Below are 20029 nucleotides of genomic sequence, written 5' to 3'. Positions count from 1 at the left end.
AGAAGATAAACATGGTATTTGGGATGAGGCAGTATAAGTGCAGCAGATCAGTAACTGTCTGATATATAAAGTAAGAAAGAAACTGTAAAAGGCAGCTGCCCTGACAGGAAATACAGTATTAGTCAGTGTTATAAATAGTCCATGGCCATCTAATGGCGTCTACTTCATATGAGATACATCTGTTGTTGTCCTAATGTTCATTATTGATACGAGATGCATCTGTTAAGATTCTGAATGCCATGTTCCTTCTTATCCCATTACGTTCTGTTCCTTTTTGTCTCATGATATCTTCTGGATAGAGGCCCCTCTCAATATGTTTTGGGTCAATCAGACAATGAGTCCATGAATTTTGAATGCGACCATTAAGGTTGTGAAAAGCCATTTCAGCCATTTTTAAACAATCTCATTGACTCAGACACACAGCCTGTACATTTGGTTAAACTTTATTGTCATTCAAGAACAGCTCACACCCGTACATATCAAGAGTAGAAATACAATAAAGAAACAGTAAATCTTTATATCAACCTAAATAATCTTTATTAAACGAGGGGTCCGGGTCCCTTAAGGCACAAGTGTTTTGGCCCTCTCAGTGCCATATGCATTCTCTGGCGTTTAGAATCCCTTTGTTACATTCACTGTCATCATCAAAACCAAGGTAACAGTACAAAGTTAAACAAAACACTGCTTAAAATCACAGCCAAATCTCAAGGCACAGTCCTTTGACTTTAAATCTCCATCTACACTGGCAGAGGGGATAAAAGCATGACAGTCCCATTTTCACAACACACAAATCACAGCACTCAGTTTAAAGTGAAAGAATAATTTCTGAATCTTAATACAACACTGTATATAAAGACAACATGGACAGAAATGAAAGAGTATTTACAGCTAGGGGCTTAACAAGCTAAAATGTCTTACACGTCCTAGACAAAAAAAACAACCCCAAAGACAAAACAAAAAAATGCAAACTCCACGCTTTCACTTTTTTCATTCAATGAGGCAACACCAAGTTAGAAACTTGTAATATTTTAAATGGTAAATAAACAGGTTTAACATTTGCAGTCAGCCAGAAATGATAAAATGTTTACTGGTACTATTGGTATTAAATCAGAATTCTTTTGGAGCACAAAATCCCACAGAATGACATGTGGTCTGTCAGCCTCCCTCAAGCCATTTTTGTAGTAAGATGAATGAAAAACGAAGCTCTTACAGCATTTTTACAGGATTTCGCCAACACTAAAAAATAAAGAAGAAAATCTTAAGATCAATTTCACCCCTTTTTAATCCTTTTTTACCCTGTTTGTCTTTTTTTAACAACTAGACAGCTTAACGCACTATGCAGTGTTGTACAGCTCCTGGTACTTGGGAGGCTGGGGGTTGAAGACGGCTGGCATTGTAAACACCATGGTTGCCCTGGTGACATCTCGCAGCTGGTGGATCAGAATGGAGGACAGCACCATGCCCAGCACCTGTTAGGAGAGAGAGACAAACACATGAGTACCAACAGTACGGTATTACAGTACCGTGCAGGTCTTTTGCCCGTCCGTCTTTGATCGGTATCAAACATTGCATGCGCAATCCACCCCAAATGCCTCATGGGTGGTGCTATACCAGGCCATTTAAGTCATGCCCATTGCCGCCTAACTAGCTATTTTGCATTTTATTAAAATGTGTTTTTGCTACTACTCCTACAGATTGTATCATGCCGATATGATTGCCTTCCAAATTTTACAAATGTCACAGTAGCAGAAACATTTTCACCATATTAGGAACAAATTACCTCGAAGGTCACGTGGCAAAAAGTGGCAAACAAGGCTTTCACTTCTGCCCATAGAGTGCACTACAAATGTGAAAAGGTGTGCCATACGTCTTCAACTTATGAGACAGCTGATGCTGGCAGAATTCATCCAATTGTGTGACTAAATGTAACATTAATTGTGTAGTGTAACTCACCGCCAGGATAGCCAGAGTGAAGATCACGCCCAACACGACATCAGCCATGAAGTGGATGTAGTACACGATGAGAGGATAGCAGGGCTGAATCACAGTAAAGAGAACAATGAGTTTTAGTTTTAAAACCTCTTTATAGTCTCATACCTTTCTTTAGCTGAAATATCTTTTAATTTGACTTCACCAATTTGCTTTTTTATTTTGTAATGCAGTCAGAGCTGCTTGCAAGGAGACTGACCTCTTTGTGGATGGTCTTCGTCTCCAGGTTCCTCTCCAGGCCGAAGCCGAACACCATTCTCTGGAAAAACAAGGAGATGTTAGTCATCCACAGCTTTGTGTGTTTGTTCATGGGTGGACACCTGTTATTGTACATATCGCAGTCGGTGTTCATGGGTGGACACCTGTTATTGTACATATCGCAGTCGGACAGAATGTATATCTATATTATATATTTTTTATGTTTTCTTTTAGGAGACAACAGTAGACGATATCCAATCTACAGGCTCACAATGTGAGCTTTTTCTTAAATGTTTCTCCATCAGCCCACTTGTTAAAAGCAATTTCTGCACTGCTTCCAACATGCTGTTACACCATGCCTCATCTCACATTATCTGTCCATTTTATATTTTGTGTTTGTACAAGCTAAATAAGTAAAATGAACGCTTAACCATTTAAACCCTATATATTCTTTTTGTACATCCATAGCTTTAATGTAAAGTTAATAACGCATTACATGCTTGCCAAATGTTCAGGGTGGTGAGATGATTTGGTTGAAGTGAGGGGATACTCATTCAAATAAAGGATTTAGAAACAAATGTGACTCAGGCCAGTAGAGTAGCCGGATTGGAACCGTGATGTTCCCAGTTCGATCCCGGGCTCCCCCAGAGTTAGTGTCGAAGCAACCCCTAATTGCTCCCGATGTGCAGGTTGGTGCCTTGCATCATGGTTACAATCTAAAGCGCTTTGGATAGAAACGCTATATAAATGCACCATTTATCATTCCAGTAAGATAGCAGGAGTGTCATACGCCTGCACTGGACATGCCCTAGCCCACAAAAGCACTAATGGTTTCAGGAGGTCCACCACCATCCCTGAACATAACGTAGGGGAAACACTGGGATGTGGTGTGTGTGTGTGTGTGTGTGTGTGTGTGTGTGTGTGTGTGTGTGTGTGTGTGTGTGTGTGTGTGTGTGTGTGTACTACTCACCTCGTAGGTTATGGTCATGCACTTCCCATCCATCTCCTCCTGAGGCTTACAGTGGCAGGAGTCTGGGATTTGGCTCTCCCAGTCCTTGTAGGAGAACAGACCACAGCAGTGGAGCTAAAGGAAGACAAACAGGAAGGAGTGGGAGAGATACATTTTCAATTACTCTCATTAAGCCTCAACGTCCCATCTGCTGTACCATATAACTTGATTTGTAGGATAAGAAGGGAGACCAACTGTGTGTGTGTGTGTGTGTGTGTGTGTGTGTGTGTGTGTGTGTGTGTGTGTGTGTGTGTGTGTGTCCATTAGGGTTGCTGCGGTGTCCAGTGTGCAGGCCCAAACTGATTACGTTACTTGCCCACCGATAACAGCATGGATTAGTTTTTTCATACATTTTTCAGGTAGCACAAACCATGTTCATGTAACATACAAAGCATGAAATAAAGCAGTCAATGACCACAGCCCAGTACAGCATTGAAGTGAAAGTCTGTTCTACAGTACAGTAGGCTGCTCACCGAATGGCATAATTAAGAAGTGAAAGTATCTGTTCCACCTTATCTCTGACTGAAACTGCAGTTGGCTGCTCACATCCCGAGCACAAGTCTCTTGTTTGTTATGGGGGATAAGAAGGCTCTAATCATTTATATCTAGTACGTAATTTTACTGTTCAATTCTCGTGTATTGTGTTTTTTGCTGTCTCCATCAGCGTTAAGCTTAATTCTTTCCTTTTCTTAATGTTTGATTTAAAGCATGTTGAATTGCCTTGAAATGTGCAATACAAATAAACTTGCCATGCCTCTAAAGTTGGCTTGAAAACAGCTTATTTTAACTCGATAGGAGCCTATAACTCTATGAGTACGTTGTTTGTAAATTGCATGCTTGTGTTGAAATACCGTATTTTCCGGACTATAAGGCGCACTTAAAAGCCTTTAATTTTCTCAAAAAACTACAGTGCGCCTTATAGTCCAGTGCGCCTTATATATGGATCATTCATTGACATTGACATTCCCTTTAGCACAGCTCCATCTGTTGGATGCATAACGCAACGGTAGCGTCTATTATGTGCGCCTTATAGTCAGGTGCGCCTTATATATGAAAACAGTTTGAAAATAGACCATTCATTGACAGTGCGCCTTATAGTCAGGTGCGCCTTATAGTCCAGAAAATACTGTACTAATACTTTTATCCTACGCCTCCTGAGTGAGAGAACTGTGTGTGTGTGTCAGTTCCTGGATAAGGCCTTTGGGTCAGTCTGACATCCTCCTGTATTTGACCCAATCTACACAATAAAAGAAAACAGGAAAACACAGGACAATGTGTCCTTGAGTCAGAGTTTGTAGAATGATCTGAAAGAAGTTGTTTTCTCAAGAGTCGTGGGATCTTGGTCGCTGGTCTGACTTTCTTGAAGCTCCATTTCGAGTCTTATCCACTCCACCACTGACTCTAGCAATAAGAGTCGATCTACCGGCTTCAATACATCACAACCGGAGTTGTTGTGAACCTCTAGATCTACTATTTTCACTGAATGTTTGCCAAATGTTCATCTATTTGTGCCCATTATGACATGACGGTGGTATTTACTGAGACCAATAATATGCTGTTTCCTTCCACAATGGCTCCACCTACGGTACTTACAGGTACTTATGGTTACTATGGTTAACACATTTGTTATTTTTCTTCTCTTTTTTGCACACTTGAATGGGAATAGTGACAACACTCAAATCTGTCATTAATATCTTGCATGTTCTTGTATGTGATGCGCTCTCTCTCTCTCTCTGTGTCTGTGTGTGTGTGTGTGTGTGTGTGTGTGTGTGTGTGTGTGTGTGTGTGTGTGTGTGTGTCTTACCAATTCCTGCACTTCATTAGCCAGATTCTTGTTCTGCTGTGAAGTCTCATCCAATGGCACCAAAGCCTTGAACTTGTCTTCCATCATCTCATCCAGCTGCCACACAGAGTCAGAACCAAAGCAACTTAACATCCCCAGTAACACATCTTAAATGATCTCCTTGACTTGTATTCCGATTACTTGATAAACATCTAAATGGTCCAAGTTAGGACAGAACTCATTAACCACTTAAACCCTATACATCGTTGATCGGGGTCACCCAAGGGTCTATACTTGGTCCCCTTCTTTTAAACCTTCTACACAAAAATCTCTACAGCAAAAATAGCTGATCTACGAACTCAAAGTGTCACAACGTGTTCTGAACTTGCAGAACAGGTATTTTCGCAAGGCCCGTCACAAGTATTACATAAATCGCAATTTTGCATAATCATCATAATTGTTTCCATGTTGAAATTGGAAATTGTGGAAATAGCCAATGTACAAGCTCGCAACCCGTCACGATTTGACCACTTGTGAGCCATTTCCACTTGGACACATTTTTGTATAAAATGATTAAATATGGCCTATTTTATCTAGCACAGAAACAGCTCTAGAAGCAGCTTACACCACAAGAGGGTGTTGTAATTCAATTAGAGTTCAACTGTATGCAACTCTGTGTTCTGCCTGTTGGCCTGGCTTACATTTACTTGTTTGTCTCAGGGTCCTCGAGCTGTCTTTGCACCTGTTGTGGACCCTTTTTATAACCTTAAGGCCTTCAGCCTTTATTATAGAAACCTTTTGGCAACCTACACTCTTTCTAGGGTTTAGTCGAATTGTGTCTTATCCTTAACCACAAACAGTTTTACACCCCGTCCCAGCCATAGTTTCCTGCTCAGTAGGTCTGTCACAATTATTACATAATCGTCTAATCGTGATTATTTGACATTATCGCAATTATTTTGTCATAATCGTGAATGTTGAAAAATTTCCGAAATAGTGGAAATAGCCGATCTACAAGCTCACAACGCGTCGCGATGCGACGCGTTGTGAGCTTGTAGATCTGCTATTTCCACTATCAAAGTTATTTTTTAAGTAGTAAGTTGTCAAATATGTCAGTAATTTCTTTGTATATTTAGGTTATGTGTCATATCTACCATGTACAACTTCAAAGCCTAAAAGCCAAACAGAAATGTAATTATCAACGACAAAAACACAATTAAATCGTTAATCACCAATTATTTGAATGACTATTAATCGTCATGTAAAATGTCGTGACAGCCCTACTGCTCAGCCGCACTTACAGTTGGAGTTAGTGAAGAGCAGGATGTAATCTGTGACATGCGAATGCTGTGAGGTCTCAGATGTACAACTTATAAAAACTGCTGTCATCTCGCAGAGTTGTTACATTTCCATAACAATCATAATTGCATCACACAAGTGTGTGTCTCACCTCGGAACGAAGAAACGCAGCAGGGACTCCAGCTCTCAGCATGACCAGGCTTCCAATGATCATACACACCAAGAACTAGATGGAGGTGGTGAAAAAAGACAGAGGGAGATAGTTATATACTTCAAATCAGATTTTATACAGATGTCTATGCTTTAAATCATAAATGGTTCAGGTAATCAACCAAGCATGAGCCAATACAATAAATGGCCATTGATTTATTGTTCCCATTTATTGTACACCACCGAGTACATAACTTAAACACCAACACTGTTTTATTATTATATTTAATAGGCTACTTTTTTTTTCTTCGGGAGCCTACCCTATAAAACCACTTTAGTTCATTTTCGTGTGGCATCTATGTTATTATAAGCATGTTATCAATACTTTCGTAAGATAACAGGTGGTACAATTATTATGGAGAGAAGTGACAGACTGTACGCCTCTGTCTGCTGCGGGAGGCAGCTGCAGCAGCAGCAGCAGCGAGTCGCAGCTTTACGAGTCACACATCGGTGTCAAATTTCACTCACTTACTTGGGGGTGGGGGGTTTGCCTTCCATGAGTAGCCTATGCTTGCTTTAATTCACAACAACCTGTCCAGTAGAGACCATGTGCTCTCAATTAAAGTCATAATTATTGCATGGTTGCATCTTCAGCAACGCAGATGAAAGCCGTCCCTTACTCCCTTGTTGGTCTCGTAAGGAAAATAATGACATTATTGAGGACTGCTGGATAAAATTTACCAGGCATGTCATGTCGGACACCTAGTGAGCAAACAGTGTTACCAGTATGGTGTTAACGGTGCTGATAATCTCAAACCGTGACAACCCTACAGGTAGGCAAATCATCCTCCTATAACAGCCCTCTTCACGTTTTGCCCTATAACTCTTGAACCATAGGTTGTACAATCAAACTACTATTACATTTCCTGTGCTTCACGTGTTCACATTAAAGGCTACATTCATGCATGGGTGTTTGTCTGTGTTGCATCATGGGAAATGTTTCCAACTCACCAGGATGAGGGACACCCGGCTCTCTTTGTGAGCTCCATACGCTCCCAGGATGGAGATGAGCATGGTGAGAGAACCCAACACATACAGCGCGATGAGGCCTCCATAGTTACTGGTATTCTAGAGAGAAAGAAATACAAGATTATGAGCTTAAAACTTGGGTTTATAATTCCATATTAGGTTCAATCATACTGTGTGCCTTTGTTTAACTGTTTGGTAGTTTAATGTCACGATAATCCAATTTGGTAATTAATGTTTCAATATCACCAAATACTAATTATCGTGTACAATTATGACAATTGGACAATTCAATGTCATTCAAATCCAAAACATACATCTTCAAATCAGTGTCTCTAGGACAGATCATTTGAAATATGGGTTCATGGCCTAATCAAAGTCAAACTGGAGGTCCATGACATAATAATAATGTTTAAAAACCTCCGACTTAGTAGTGAGGTGCATATTACCAGAGTTCTTTATTTGCATTGAAAGGCATGGATAAAAGTGAACTTAGGTGTGTGGTGGGCCTGCCGGTTAATTGTTTGTGTGCATTTTGTTTGGTTAATTCATTGTGTGTATTACCTGGAATCCAGCTGAACGGGTCACACCATGAGACAACACAGCAAGGGCAAGGATCAGTCCTCCCACAATCTGAAACATGAGGAAAACATAACCATTTAATTTGAGTGCCACAAAGAGGAGGGGGGATGACGCTCCCAAAGACTATGGATATAAAATACATTTATTGCCAGAAATACAGTGGATTTAGAATTTGTTTAGTTGTGCTCAAAGGAAATAGCAATATACAAAGTGGAAGTAACACTTGCCGTGGACCAACCATGCTCACCAAGCATGCTCAGTACATGACCATGCGATAGCTGGCCTGCAACTATTATCTGAGACATTATTCTATCGATTACTTTTTAAATTAGGTAGGGCAAGTGATTCTCTTTGGTTAAATAAGTGTTAAATAGCTCCATCTTCTGATAGTGCTCATTGCTATAGAATAGAGTATTTGTACAGTAACAGAAGTCTTTCCAGCTCTAAAATACGTGTTCAGGTCAGGATATCAACCGTATCCAATCAGGAGAGAGAACTCAGTCAGGACAGATTAAACAAGTGAAATTGGAAGAGCTTGCACAAATAAATGACTAGACAAAAAAAAAGAAAAGAAACTGAAACTTAAACGAAGCTGATAAATGGATACCCTGTCCTGATTGGCTGAAACTGTCGCCCAACTGAAAATGTATTTTCTGTTTATTTAAGAGCTGGAGACATGAGCGTCACAAGGGAGGGGCAGCAGGGGGAACTTGTACTTTTGGGTTCGTTTGATCTTAATTCTGCCCCCTGATCACAACACAAGAGCTTGTAGCCTACATTGATAGATATTACTGTTGCAACCCTAGATCATGAGTGTCAACGTAAATCTCTTTCAACAGGTCTGATTATTGCCAATAGGAAAACTAATCCCACTCATCCCACTCATCCCACACATCAATCCTGCTACACCATCAACATGTGGAACGCCCTTCCACAAGCCCTAAAGGAGAGCAAATCCCTAGCCTCCTTCAAAATTGGTATGAAAAGTCACCTTCAGACAGCTGCTACCCGTGACTTGTAAATAGACTAAGCCCCCATGCTCTCCCCCCCCCCCCTTTTCTCTTTTTTTGTTTTTGATGTTATGCTTTTGAAACTGATATTATCCTAGATAAAGTACTGTGTTCTATCCGTCTGTCTTTCAATGTTATATGAGATACTTAAAGTGTGGTTCCTGTGGAAATAAGCCTCGGCTTTCTAGGATCTCCTTTTAGTTGACCTTGTACCAGTGATTGTCATAAAGTACTGTCATGAAACTGTACTTTTTTCTATTGCAAACTTCTAATAAATTCTTCAATCAATCAATCAAACATGAGTCAGGATGACAAGGCTTGTAGGCCTATGCATAGTCTGTGTGACCAGTAGGCTATATCCATGAGGCCCATCCTTTTTCCCCCCCACGTAATGTTTGGGTAAGTTTGATGGACATTAAACGCAATCTCATAATTAAGTGTTTGAGAAATCAAATCGGATATTTATATAATAATATATTAAAGCGTGAAACAAACCTCTCGTTTTAGATCAACTTCCATTTCATTTTGTACTACTATGATCTGTGCATAATGTCAACTATCACTCGTCAGGTGAGGGAAATATGTTTTCCATTTTCTTCAACTTTAACATGTGTTGAAGTAGGCCTGATTGATTGAATATGTTATTAACAGGTACAGGGAAGTACAGTAGCCTACAAAACAATGTTAAAGGGAGTTTCCCAAGAAAGCATGTGGCTCGTTTACATTGGGGTCCTGTTTACTCAATTCATTGAAAAGAAAAATAAATGCTTGGAGAATGCGGGCATGCCTAGGAGGCCTAAACCTAGTTATCGACTAAAATAGACAAAACCACGACAGTAAAGTCATATTTAATGAAATAAAGTTATCTTTTGCTGTCGAAATATCCTATATTAGGCCTTAATAACCCACAGCTAGGACATCTAACTCCAAAAACTTCCATTCCTAAGTAAGCCCACAAACGCGGAACTTTATTCTAACTGCGCAGTGCGCACTTCTTATTTCCATACAGGGGGAATAATTACACCACACAAATGTAGAATATACTCACCGCAAAAAAGATGTTGAACGCGGTGAACACGCGCTTCAGGCACGAGTTGATTTTTTGTGTCATTTTGGTGATTATTTTTAGTCCGTCCTCAGTGAGAAATGAAAGTTTTTGCAGTATCACTTCCTTATTGTCCGTCAGAGTGGTAAACTCAGCTGGCCTGGCACTGGGGTTTTGTAAAGGACAAGTTGCTGGGGGAGGAGTTTTACATGTCGCAACAGTCACCGCTGCCAACGGGTCTGAGCTGCGTGTATCTATTCTGCATCTAGCTTAACCACTGACTGATAGGCCGATTCTACTTAATGTCTGAAAAAACTTGTGTTGCTATAGGTCTATCAATTCTCAAACTTTGTTATGTCAAGGACCCCCAAAATTATATGTAATATTGCCGCAGACCCACCATCGCAAAATATTTTGTTACAGGGACCCCCAGAAGCAAAGAAAACATAGTCACTCTAAATTGTGGTCTATTGACCTGCAGCTATAGCCCAAGACCAGTTGGGAAACCCGCACACGCGTCATTGCTGGAAAGTGGTAACAGAGCCGAGAAGTCAGAGTCCCGGAAATCCCCGCCCATTCCCTTTTATAGAAAACGAAGCCTGTTCCAATCCATGCCATCCATGCAGGATTTCTCCTGGATTGGGGGGTTTCCGTGGCTTTGCGTGGTAACGGAAAGTACATATAGGTCTACTATGTTCAATTTCTGGGGGAGGACCCCAGATCCCCAGTTTAATGGGCAGTGTGGGGGGTATGTAACCTGACTTTCGCCAGATAGTTGCAGCAGTGCAATGCTGCCACCATCTGGCGAAAGTCAGGTTAGGGGGTATGGGCAGTGCATGGAATCACACAGGTAGGCTACTGACTGGCCTGAATCCACAAAGCAACATGCAGAGACTCAGAGAGTGGGCTAATAGGTTTCCAAAAGAGATTTTACAACCACACTTTAGCCTATATGATTCAGATGCACTGTCAGGGATTGACTGGACACCGGTATATTAGCCTACACCACCACTGTGCGTATCGTAACGGTGTGGATACTCGCTGACGCACAGGGCGCACAAGCACAACATGATAACACGCCCCAGCAAACAAATAAAGGGTGCGTTCGGAAATGCCATGTTGTCGTTTGTTTATTCGGTGCACTTGGTGCGTTGTCGTTTGGATTATTCTGCCACGGTGTATTCTCTGTTTTTAGGGCCAAATAGCATTCTAGTTTGCTTTAGTTTCCTTTCAATATCAACGTTACGTTAGCAACTGCTGCTTTTCTGAAAGTTTACCTTCAGAGTTCAGAGTGAAAAGGCGCACAGCTGCAAGCCACACTGAACGCACTCTACAACGTCACGCCCAATACACTCACTAGTACTACACACTGAGCACTCACCCGGTGCGCATTTCCGAACGCACCCTTCAACCGTGAGTGTTACAACAACAATGTAAAAGTAAACAACACACAAACCACAATTGACCAGTGGGGGGCGTGCCGCGTGCGTCATCATGTGCTCCAGTGCGTAAAAGATAAGCGCTACTCTTCACATTTGTTTCATTTCCATGTTCGCATGGGTGGATTGTTGTCCAAGTGAAGGATTTCAAAGGAAAGCTCATTGCCACAACATACGTCTCCATCGCATTGGAAAATGATGGATACAATTTCAGCAATTAAAACGCAAAAAGTAGGCCTAGGTGTACAGAATTTGATTTGACAACTGAAACCATGTAAGACCCATCTGTACTTATATTCACTACTTACTGTAAGTGAATATAGGCTATATCGAGGGATAGTCAGTTATAATGCTGCCCTTGCCCGTGAACCAGAGAAGGCAATAATAATAGGGATGTGACACCATAAACCTGCATAACCAGTTGTTGGCAAAGGAAGCCAAAGAATGAACAGCGACGGCCGTAGGACACACACACACACGCGCGCGCGCGCACACACACACACGCGCACACACACACACACACACACACACACACACACACACACACACACACACACACACACACACACACACACACACACACACACACAATCGAAATATTTATAATTATATATTATGTCCACATAAACAGAAGTAGGCTACAGACAGACAGCAGACATCTATCGTGGATAAAGGAAAAAACAACGCCTACTCCAGAGCAACCATACTAAGCAATGGCACCGGAATTGTGTCTTCCTAATTTTTTTTTTTTTTTCATTATTGAATGATTCATTCGAGGTACACTATCCTCGACTTCCATATATATTTGATTCCATACTCAATGTTTAAACATTTGAAAATGTTCATTTGTGATCATTGCATATAGCCCATATATGAACAGAACAACCTTCAGCCAGTGTATACTCGCAACTTCCAAAGAATGATTTTGCAAATAGCCTACTGAAAATAATGCAAAGCAACTGTGTTCTATTTTCTGCAGTGTTTCTATTGTCATCATATTATGTGTTAACTTCAGTTCAAATTCAAACACACACTATGTTTTGGGGAAATCAACAGTTGCATTTCCTCATTTACATATTTTCTGAATATTAATCTCATGCTTTTATTCCTGAAATGAAATCAGACCTTTTTCAATAGGCCTACTGAGTTTTGCATAATATCACACAAAGGTGAACAGACTCCTTTCTGCTGTTCTACTCATTAACCAGCAGGAGGAGCTATATCTCTGTATTATACACTAGGATGCATGTTGTGGAAATAATTTGTTCATAGACCATAGCATGACAGCACAGAAGTTATATTTCGTAATACATTTCATTTAACATAATTATAGATTATGTTTACATCTCTGTAATGTTGACGTGTAGAAATAACACATTTTGGTTGTAATAAAAACAGTGATTCGACTGGCATATCTACATACAGGTCTGATATAATAAACATTTATTTTTTACACAACCACCTTTTTACCCATTCATACTAGTAATAATATTAATGTTATTATTAATATGTTGTATCAGGTTGTTCATGACACCTGAAGAGGCTTGCTGGGCCAGCACCAAGCACTTGCACACATAGACATACAAGGGGGCTTGCAAGTAACAGACAATAAACAGTACACTGCAGTCATCTTGCAGCTCTCCTGTAGGTTGTCTATTTTTGTAGATTGTCTGTTTTTAATTAATGTATACTAGACTTTCCTGTGTCCTAATAGGACAATGGCAGTGTTTTGGACTGTTTTTAATAAGTCTATTTAACCTGTATTTCTCTCAGTTTCAGTTTATTTTTATTTACAGTGCAACATCACCCCAAGGGGTCTCTGTGCACTTCACAACAAGGCAAACAGCAAACACACAATAGCAAAAAATAAATAAAGGGAAAAAAACATTAAAAAGTGCCAGCACACATGGTCAAACAATTTCCATGTAGTAGTACACAGCTGAAGATGTATACGTCAGCAAAGAAAAAAAAAAAAAAAAAAAACAGAATAGGATAAAATAAAACACAATATAAAAGAGGTCATACAAGTGAAGTTCAGGCAGACCGTAGTGTAGGCAAAAGAGATACGTTTTTAATCTAGATTTGTTGGTTTGTAGACTGGTGTATGGATGATGGGAGGTGGGTTGTAGACCGGTGTGAAGCTGATGGGGACGGGTCTCCCTAGCTGGTAGAGAATGATGGAGGACAGGACCGCGCCCAGAAACTGGATGGTAGACAGACACACAGTAACCCCACTCATGATATTCACATGTCAGCTGTTCCTATTATTATTGTCAGTTGGTCTAACCCTAAGTAACCTTCACTACAGCTCACCAACCCCACCACTACTCTCTTTATGTGCACATTTGTATGCTTGCGTGTGTATATTACTGTTCAGTCATAAGATCTACCTACAGTGAGCACAGCAAGACCAAGAGCCACCGCCACTGTGATGTCAACACGCATGCGGACGTAGCGCAGGTAGACTGGAAGGCAAGTCTGGATGAAAAAAGCACAAAAGTCAAGAGATCACACACACGCACACACACACACACACACACACACACACACACTGTGTGTGTGTGTGTGTGTGTGTGTGTGTGTGTGTGTGTGTGTGTGTGTGTGTGTGTGTGTGTGTGTGTGTGTGTGTGTGTGTGTGTAAACTCACCTCTTTGAAAATGAGCCTTGAAAATTGAAAATGTTTGGCCTGAAGAGAGAGAGAGAACAGTATGTTTGTGAGACTTAAAAGGCAAAAATATTTGTGTTGCGTGTGTGTGTGTGTGTGTGTGTGTGTGTGTGTGTATGTGTGCACGCGTGCTTGCGACCGTGCGTGCGCATGCGTGCGCGTGCTTACCTTAGCCTGTATAGGGAGCATTTGACATTGGCTCTTGCTCACATGGCCACGACAGAGACAGGATGGCGGTACTTTGTCCCCCCAGTCTGTAAAACTGAACAGACCACAGCAACCTACCTGGGGACGGAAGGGTGGGTGGAATGCAATAAGGACGGGAGGAGGGAACAGGATGGGAAAGGGGGGTCAAAACAATGGGGGAGAAAGGGACTGGATGAGTGACAGATATCATTGTGCGTTTTTATTCCCCTACCCAGTGATGCAAAATAACTAATTTAGTTGTAAGTACATTTACTTAAGTACTGTACAATTTTGAGGTATTTGTACTTTACGTGAGTATTTCCAATTTCCAATACTTTTGCTTCTACTCCACTACATCTCGGATCCAAATATTGTACTTTTACTCCACTACATTTATTTGAAAACTTTAATTACTAGTTACTTTGCAGATGTAAATTAGAAAATGATAAAACATAATATTAACCACTTTAGCCCTATTTTATACCTACTGTAGGCGGTTTGAAAATAGCCGACAAGCTCACATTGCGTCACATTGCGAGATGTTGTGAGCTTGTAGATCGGCTATTTTCAAACATTGTGTACTTTTACTTTTGGTACTTTAAGTACATTTTGATGCCAACACTTTCATACTTTTTCTCAAGTATACATTTTGAATTCCAGACTTTTATTTGTAAGGATATACGGTCATATCAAACTATATGAGAGTGGATACCCGATTCCACCAATGCATTTCAATAGAAATCTACTGGCGATTTCCTGCCAGTAGAGGATTTCTGCAAAAAAAGCTCCATTCTCTTTGAAATGCATTGGCGGAATGGGAAATCTACTCTCACAGGTAGTTTGGTGTGACCGTACCCTAACAGAGTTATACTATACCATATTGCAGCATTGATACTTTTACTTAAGTAAAATATGTGAGTACATTTTCCATCACTGGTGACAGATATAATTGTGCGGGTGGGGGTCGATGGTTAGATTCCCCTGCATACCTGTTCCTGCAAGTAGTTCATATCTTTTTGCAACTGCTGGCTGGCTTGATCAAGAGGAACATGGGAGCGTAGGTGTAGTTCGATGTCCTGCTCCTGCTGCACACACGCACACACAACAAACACAAGATTATGCACAGAAACGCATACATCCACACGCATGTAGATACATTAAAATTACCTGATGACATATTATGCACAAGCACAGACTCATACCAAACACGTAACGTCTTACATTGTTTAGCGTGTAAACCAGATGGTTGCACAGACTCACCAAAGCACGGCCAATATCCTCATAGATCCCCAATGTGAACAGGGATAAAGACCCCAATGCCATCATAATCAGCAACTGTACATAGATGGATGATTGGTCAAAAAAGACACACATAAGGAAAGATGCATTAACCATGAAAGGGGCAATATGTTTGCAAGAAAGCCTCCATGGAACTGTTCAATCAGCTACTGATATGAATGCTAAACGATATTGCACTTAACGAGTTGAATCAGACAGGAATCTACAACACTAGTCATATTTTGACCAAAACATATCTCAGAATTGCTGAGCAGTCAAAAACCACATAACCTTTTGGGGCTGTGGATCATGGGTCAGATTAACATGTTTTGCAGATGTTTGTGCTAAAGCCAGGCTCTTGCTCTTAAAAAAATCACACCCGTGTGAACTGAGCGGTGGTTTACCCACCTCATAGATCATGTGTACCGATTTTTGTGACATTTGAAGAAAATATGTAGGAAAAGGAGCAAAAAGTGTGTTTTGGAGAAAATTCAAGATGGCGGAAAATCTATCCTGGCGCAAATGGGCGTGGCCCTGGGGAGATGCGTCTTGACCCAAGGAATCCAGGGAAAAAAGAATTTGAATTTTCCGATCTACGGTTCAAGAGTTACGGGGCAAAACGTAAAGTGGGCCGTTATAGCGCCACCATGAGGCCGAGTGATGTAATTATTTTTCGATTCATTCTTAAAATCATTATGAATCTCCTCTCCGAGGTTTGAAACTGTAGCTCCTATGGTTTACGAGAGAAAAATACTTGAAAGTGATTTCTTGCATTGTCCCATTATAAGTCAATGGGGACAATTAAGCGTCGTTTTTTGCCGATTACGTCGGCATGGTAAGGCGGATCGGAACGAAAGGTAATAGAACACCATTCCCGGCCGAGCCGCACATTTTGATGTATATATTGCGCGAGTGGCGTAAATGGTGCGGCACTAGTTACGCGCCGAAGTTTAGGCTACATACAGACAGACAGACAGACACGGACGGAGACCCACACACACGGCCACGTATAGGAGCGTTGTGACCACCGCTCAAAAATAAAATAATCTGAGAGCAACAGATTTCACTGATTGTGATTTCATAGAAAGGAAGAGCAAAGCTGCCTTTGCTGACTATTACATTTGTTTCGCAATTCAAGCTGTGTGTGTGTGTGTGTGTGTGTGTGTGTGTGTGCGTGCGTGCGTGCGTGCGTGCGTGCGTGCGTGCGTGCGTGCGTGTTCTCGTGCTCACAGCAGTGATAGTGGCTGAGTTGTCAGTGTGTGATCCATACAACCCCAGGACACAGAGCAGGATCGTGGTGAAGCACAGGATGTAGAGTGGTGTCAGACTTAGATCACTGCTTTCCACCTGCAGAATCAATCACACAGACAGAAACCAAACACAAGTATAGGAAGGACCATTACCTTTATTCAATGTATTTATCTTTCCAATGTATTCTCGTTTGTTTCATATCAGTACCGGTGTTGTTACAGACTAGACACTAAGGTCTCAGAGGCACTTGCCTGTCGGGCAAGTACAGGTCATGCCACCTTGCCCGAAAAGTTAATCGGCCATTATAAAATGATAGGTAAAATGACTATCACACTTGTTATTTCCCCCTTGGGATAATAAAGGTATCTATCTATTTTATATTTTTAAGTGTAGCAACAGTGAAAACGGCACATCACAGTGCTCTTATTTTACATTCCACATGAAGACCAAAAGACAGCACTCTGGCCATGTCAGGTGTTTAGACAGATATATGAGTTGTGTTTATGAACGGCCGGGCAACCTGCTTTATTTACCTGCCATGGGCAGGTGGGCAACCCTTAAAGGAGTAGTTCACTCCCAAAATTACTTTTCTTTCTATTGATTACTCTCGCCATGGTCATGGAGACTTGAGTTCAATAATATTTGTTTTCTATTTGTCACATTGCTAAGACAAAACTTTGATTTTAGTCAATTTACCCCCATTGATTCCGGATGGGGACCCATTTGGGTCCCCATCCGGAATCAATGGGGGTAAATGTATTGTTATCAAATTATTGTGTTAAGACAAAAACTCAAAAATATTATTGAACTCAAGTCTCCATAGAATGAGTAATCAATAGGAAAAAAAAACATTTTGTGGGTGAACTACTCCTTTAATGTCAACGCCTGCAGTATGAATAAACTGGCCCAAATTGAACTACCGATGAACTTCACTTTACTTTATATTTCAACAATTCATAAATTCACTACAACATTATTACTTTACTTTACGTCACCACAAATGCCATTTAGAGACTATGAGGTTGGCTTTGTACTTCACCACCATTAATGTCCGCGACAGCTAGTAGCACAAGTTATCTTGCTAACTTCCTGTGACAACATGTTTCCTTTGGTACTTATAACACAATGATATGATCTTGTGAAAACATGGTTATCAACTGGATCTTTTTTTTGTTTTGCTTCAGTGGAAAAAAGACAGATTAGTCTGTACAACACACATTTCAGGTACCTCTTCTGCATCCTCAATCAACACATTTAAATGCACATTGAGGGTTTACTGTTTTAAAAAAAACTCAAATCCTCTTCGAAATCATACAAATTCTTCCTGATACAACAAGAAGAAACAACTTCATACTCCGTCCTCGTTGCCTCCATTTGTATCTGTCACCCCATCAAGGCTAAACCTTAAATTCCGTGTAATTAATCAAAATGTAAAATTAGAGTTTAAAATGTGTAAAATGTTTATATGACATTTTAGGTTTACTGTAGATACAGTTTCAGCGCGGCTTATAGGTTCAAAACATATACCATAACACAAAACTAGTTTGGGTCAATTATGACTATTCCTGTTAATTTAAAACCTGTTTCATAAAACCATTACCAAAGTACACCCTAGTAGTTTGTGAAACTATACAGTTGGCTATGAGACATCCAGTACACTATCAAGATAAATGATGTCATAGTTGTGAACTATACTAACCTGTCCATGTTCCCTCTCATAGAGTACGTGCACAATGATAGCCAATACTATTATCAGCACTGCATAGACCTGCAAACACAATCATACACTCAATAACACACTCAATAACACTATACATACACTCAATCATACACTCAATAACACTATACATTACAACACACAACACAACACAACACAACCACAAAAGCAAATGCAAACACAAAAACAACGCTCCTGTTAACAGAGACCACAACATAAACACACAGCACGTTAAACACACTTTAAAGCTGGTGTGCCTATTTTGGCCAAAAATCATCAGAAATGTTCAAGAATGTAACAAATAGCAGATTTTACATATTGCAAGCTTGTAGATTGGCTATTTTAGCAATACAAAAAAAGAAAGTATAAAATGTCTTAAGTGTTTAAATAATACTAATACAAAAACAAATCAGATCCTGTCATTACCGCAAAGAGGACTTTGAAGAAAGTAAAAAGGCGCTTAACGCAGGAGCTCACTTGAGCCATCTCAGCAGGTTGCAAACAACCTCTACCTCCAGGAAGCTGCAAACTAATGTAGGCTCTATAGCTATTTTATCTTCACCACAGTCATGCCCTAGAGAAATGAGTGAGTTGGGAGTGGGTGTATTAACAGGCTGTCTCCAGCCAATGACAATCTGAATGGATAGTGAGTGACATCACCCAGTGTACCTGCCTTTATTTATAGCAGGGGTTTTCAAAGTGGGGTGACGGGGAACCCTGGGGTGCCGCAAGATAATTTGATAATATTTGGAATTCATCAATATCACTACATCAATATCACTTCACTATGCTTAGTAAAACAGACCTGATTTGCACTGTACTTGATGAGCTCTTTTTCCATCTACGACAACTCTCTTCACCAAAAATAGACGATCTACAAACTCACAACGCGTCGCGTTGTGAGCTTGTAGATCGGCTATTTTTGGTGAACCTTCCCCCCAGAATAGGCCTGCTGGGGTTCAAGTGGTAAAACGTCAAGTATAACGTTATTTTCACACAGTTCTGATGGAAACGGATATTTCTCCAATATGATGTAAGATTCTAAAAATTAACAGTGTAAAGCTGGTTGCACACTGCAGCGTTTTTCGGGCCGAATATCGGAGTGAATTTCGGAGCACGCAAATAAAAAAATCAACCTCACGTTGTGTCAGTCACGTTTGCACACTGCCGCCCGTTTCGCGCACCACTCAGTCCCTTGCTCTCTCTATCTCCCTCTCTCTCCTTGTCCTGAAAAACGCATTTCGCAACAAAAAACGCACCAGTGTGCAACCACCTTAACTCAGGGGTGCCGTTGATGAAAATGTTATTTACAGGGGTGCCCTGAGTCAAAAAAGTTTGAAAACCTCTGATTTATAGTACAGTGGAGATATGACAGGAAACAGGGAAATAGTCGAGGAGTGAC

At 40.6% G+C, this 20029-nt stretch overlaps 1 protein-coding gene across 1 annotated transcript; it reads right to left on the bottom strand.

Moving 5' to 3' along the window:
- Positions 1-427: 427 nt before the first annotated feature.
- On the bottom strand, positions 428-10246 carry LOC308309116 (tetraspanin-8-like). Its single transcript, XM_080754589.1, has 9 exons — positions 10095-10246; positions 8019-8087; positions 7440-7556; positions 6430-6504; positions 5001-5096; positions 3158-3271; positions 2189-2248; positions 1954-2037; positions 428-1469 (listed from the first exon to the last, which is right to left on the bottom strand). Exons 1-9 carry the CDS (start codon positions 10155-10157, stop codon positions 1335-1337), a joined length of 813 nt encoding a protein of 270 aa, XP_080610715.1. The 5' UTR covers positions 10158-10246; the 3' UTR covers positions 428-1334.
- Positions 10247-20029: the final 9783 nt, after the last annotated feature.

This window comes from Nannobrachium achirus, assembly GCF_963921795.1.
Source record: "Nannobrachium achirus genome assembly, chromosome: 23".
Lineage (NCBI taxonomy): Eukaryota > Metazoa > Chordata > Actinopteri > Myctophiformes > Myctophidae > Nannobrachium > Nannobrachium achirus.
This window is presented reverse-complemented; position numbering and strand designations above follow the sequence as displayed.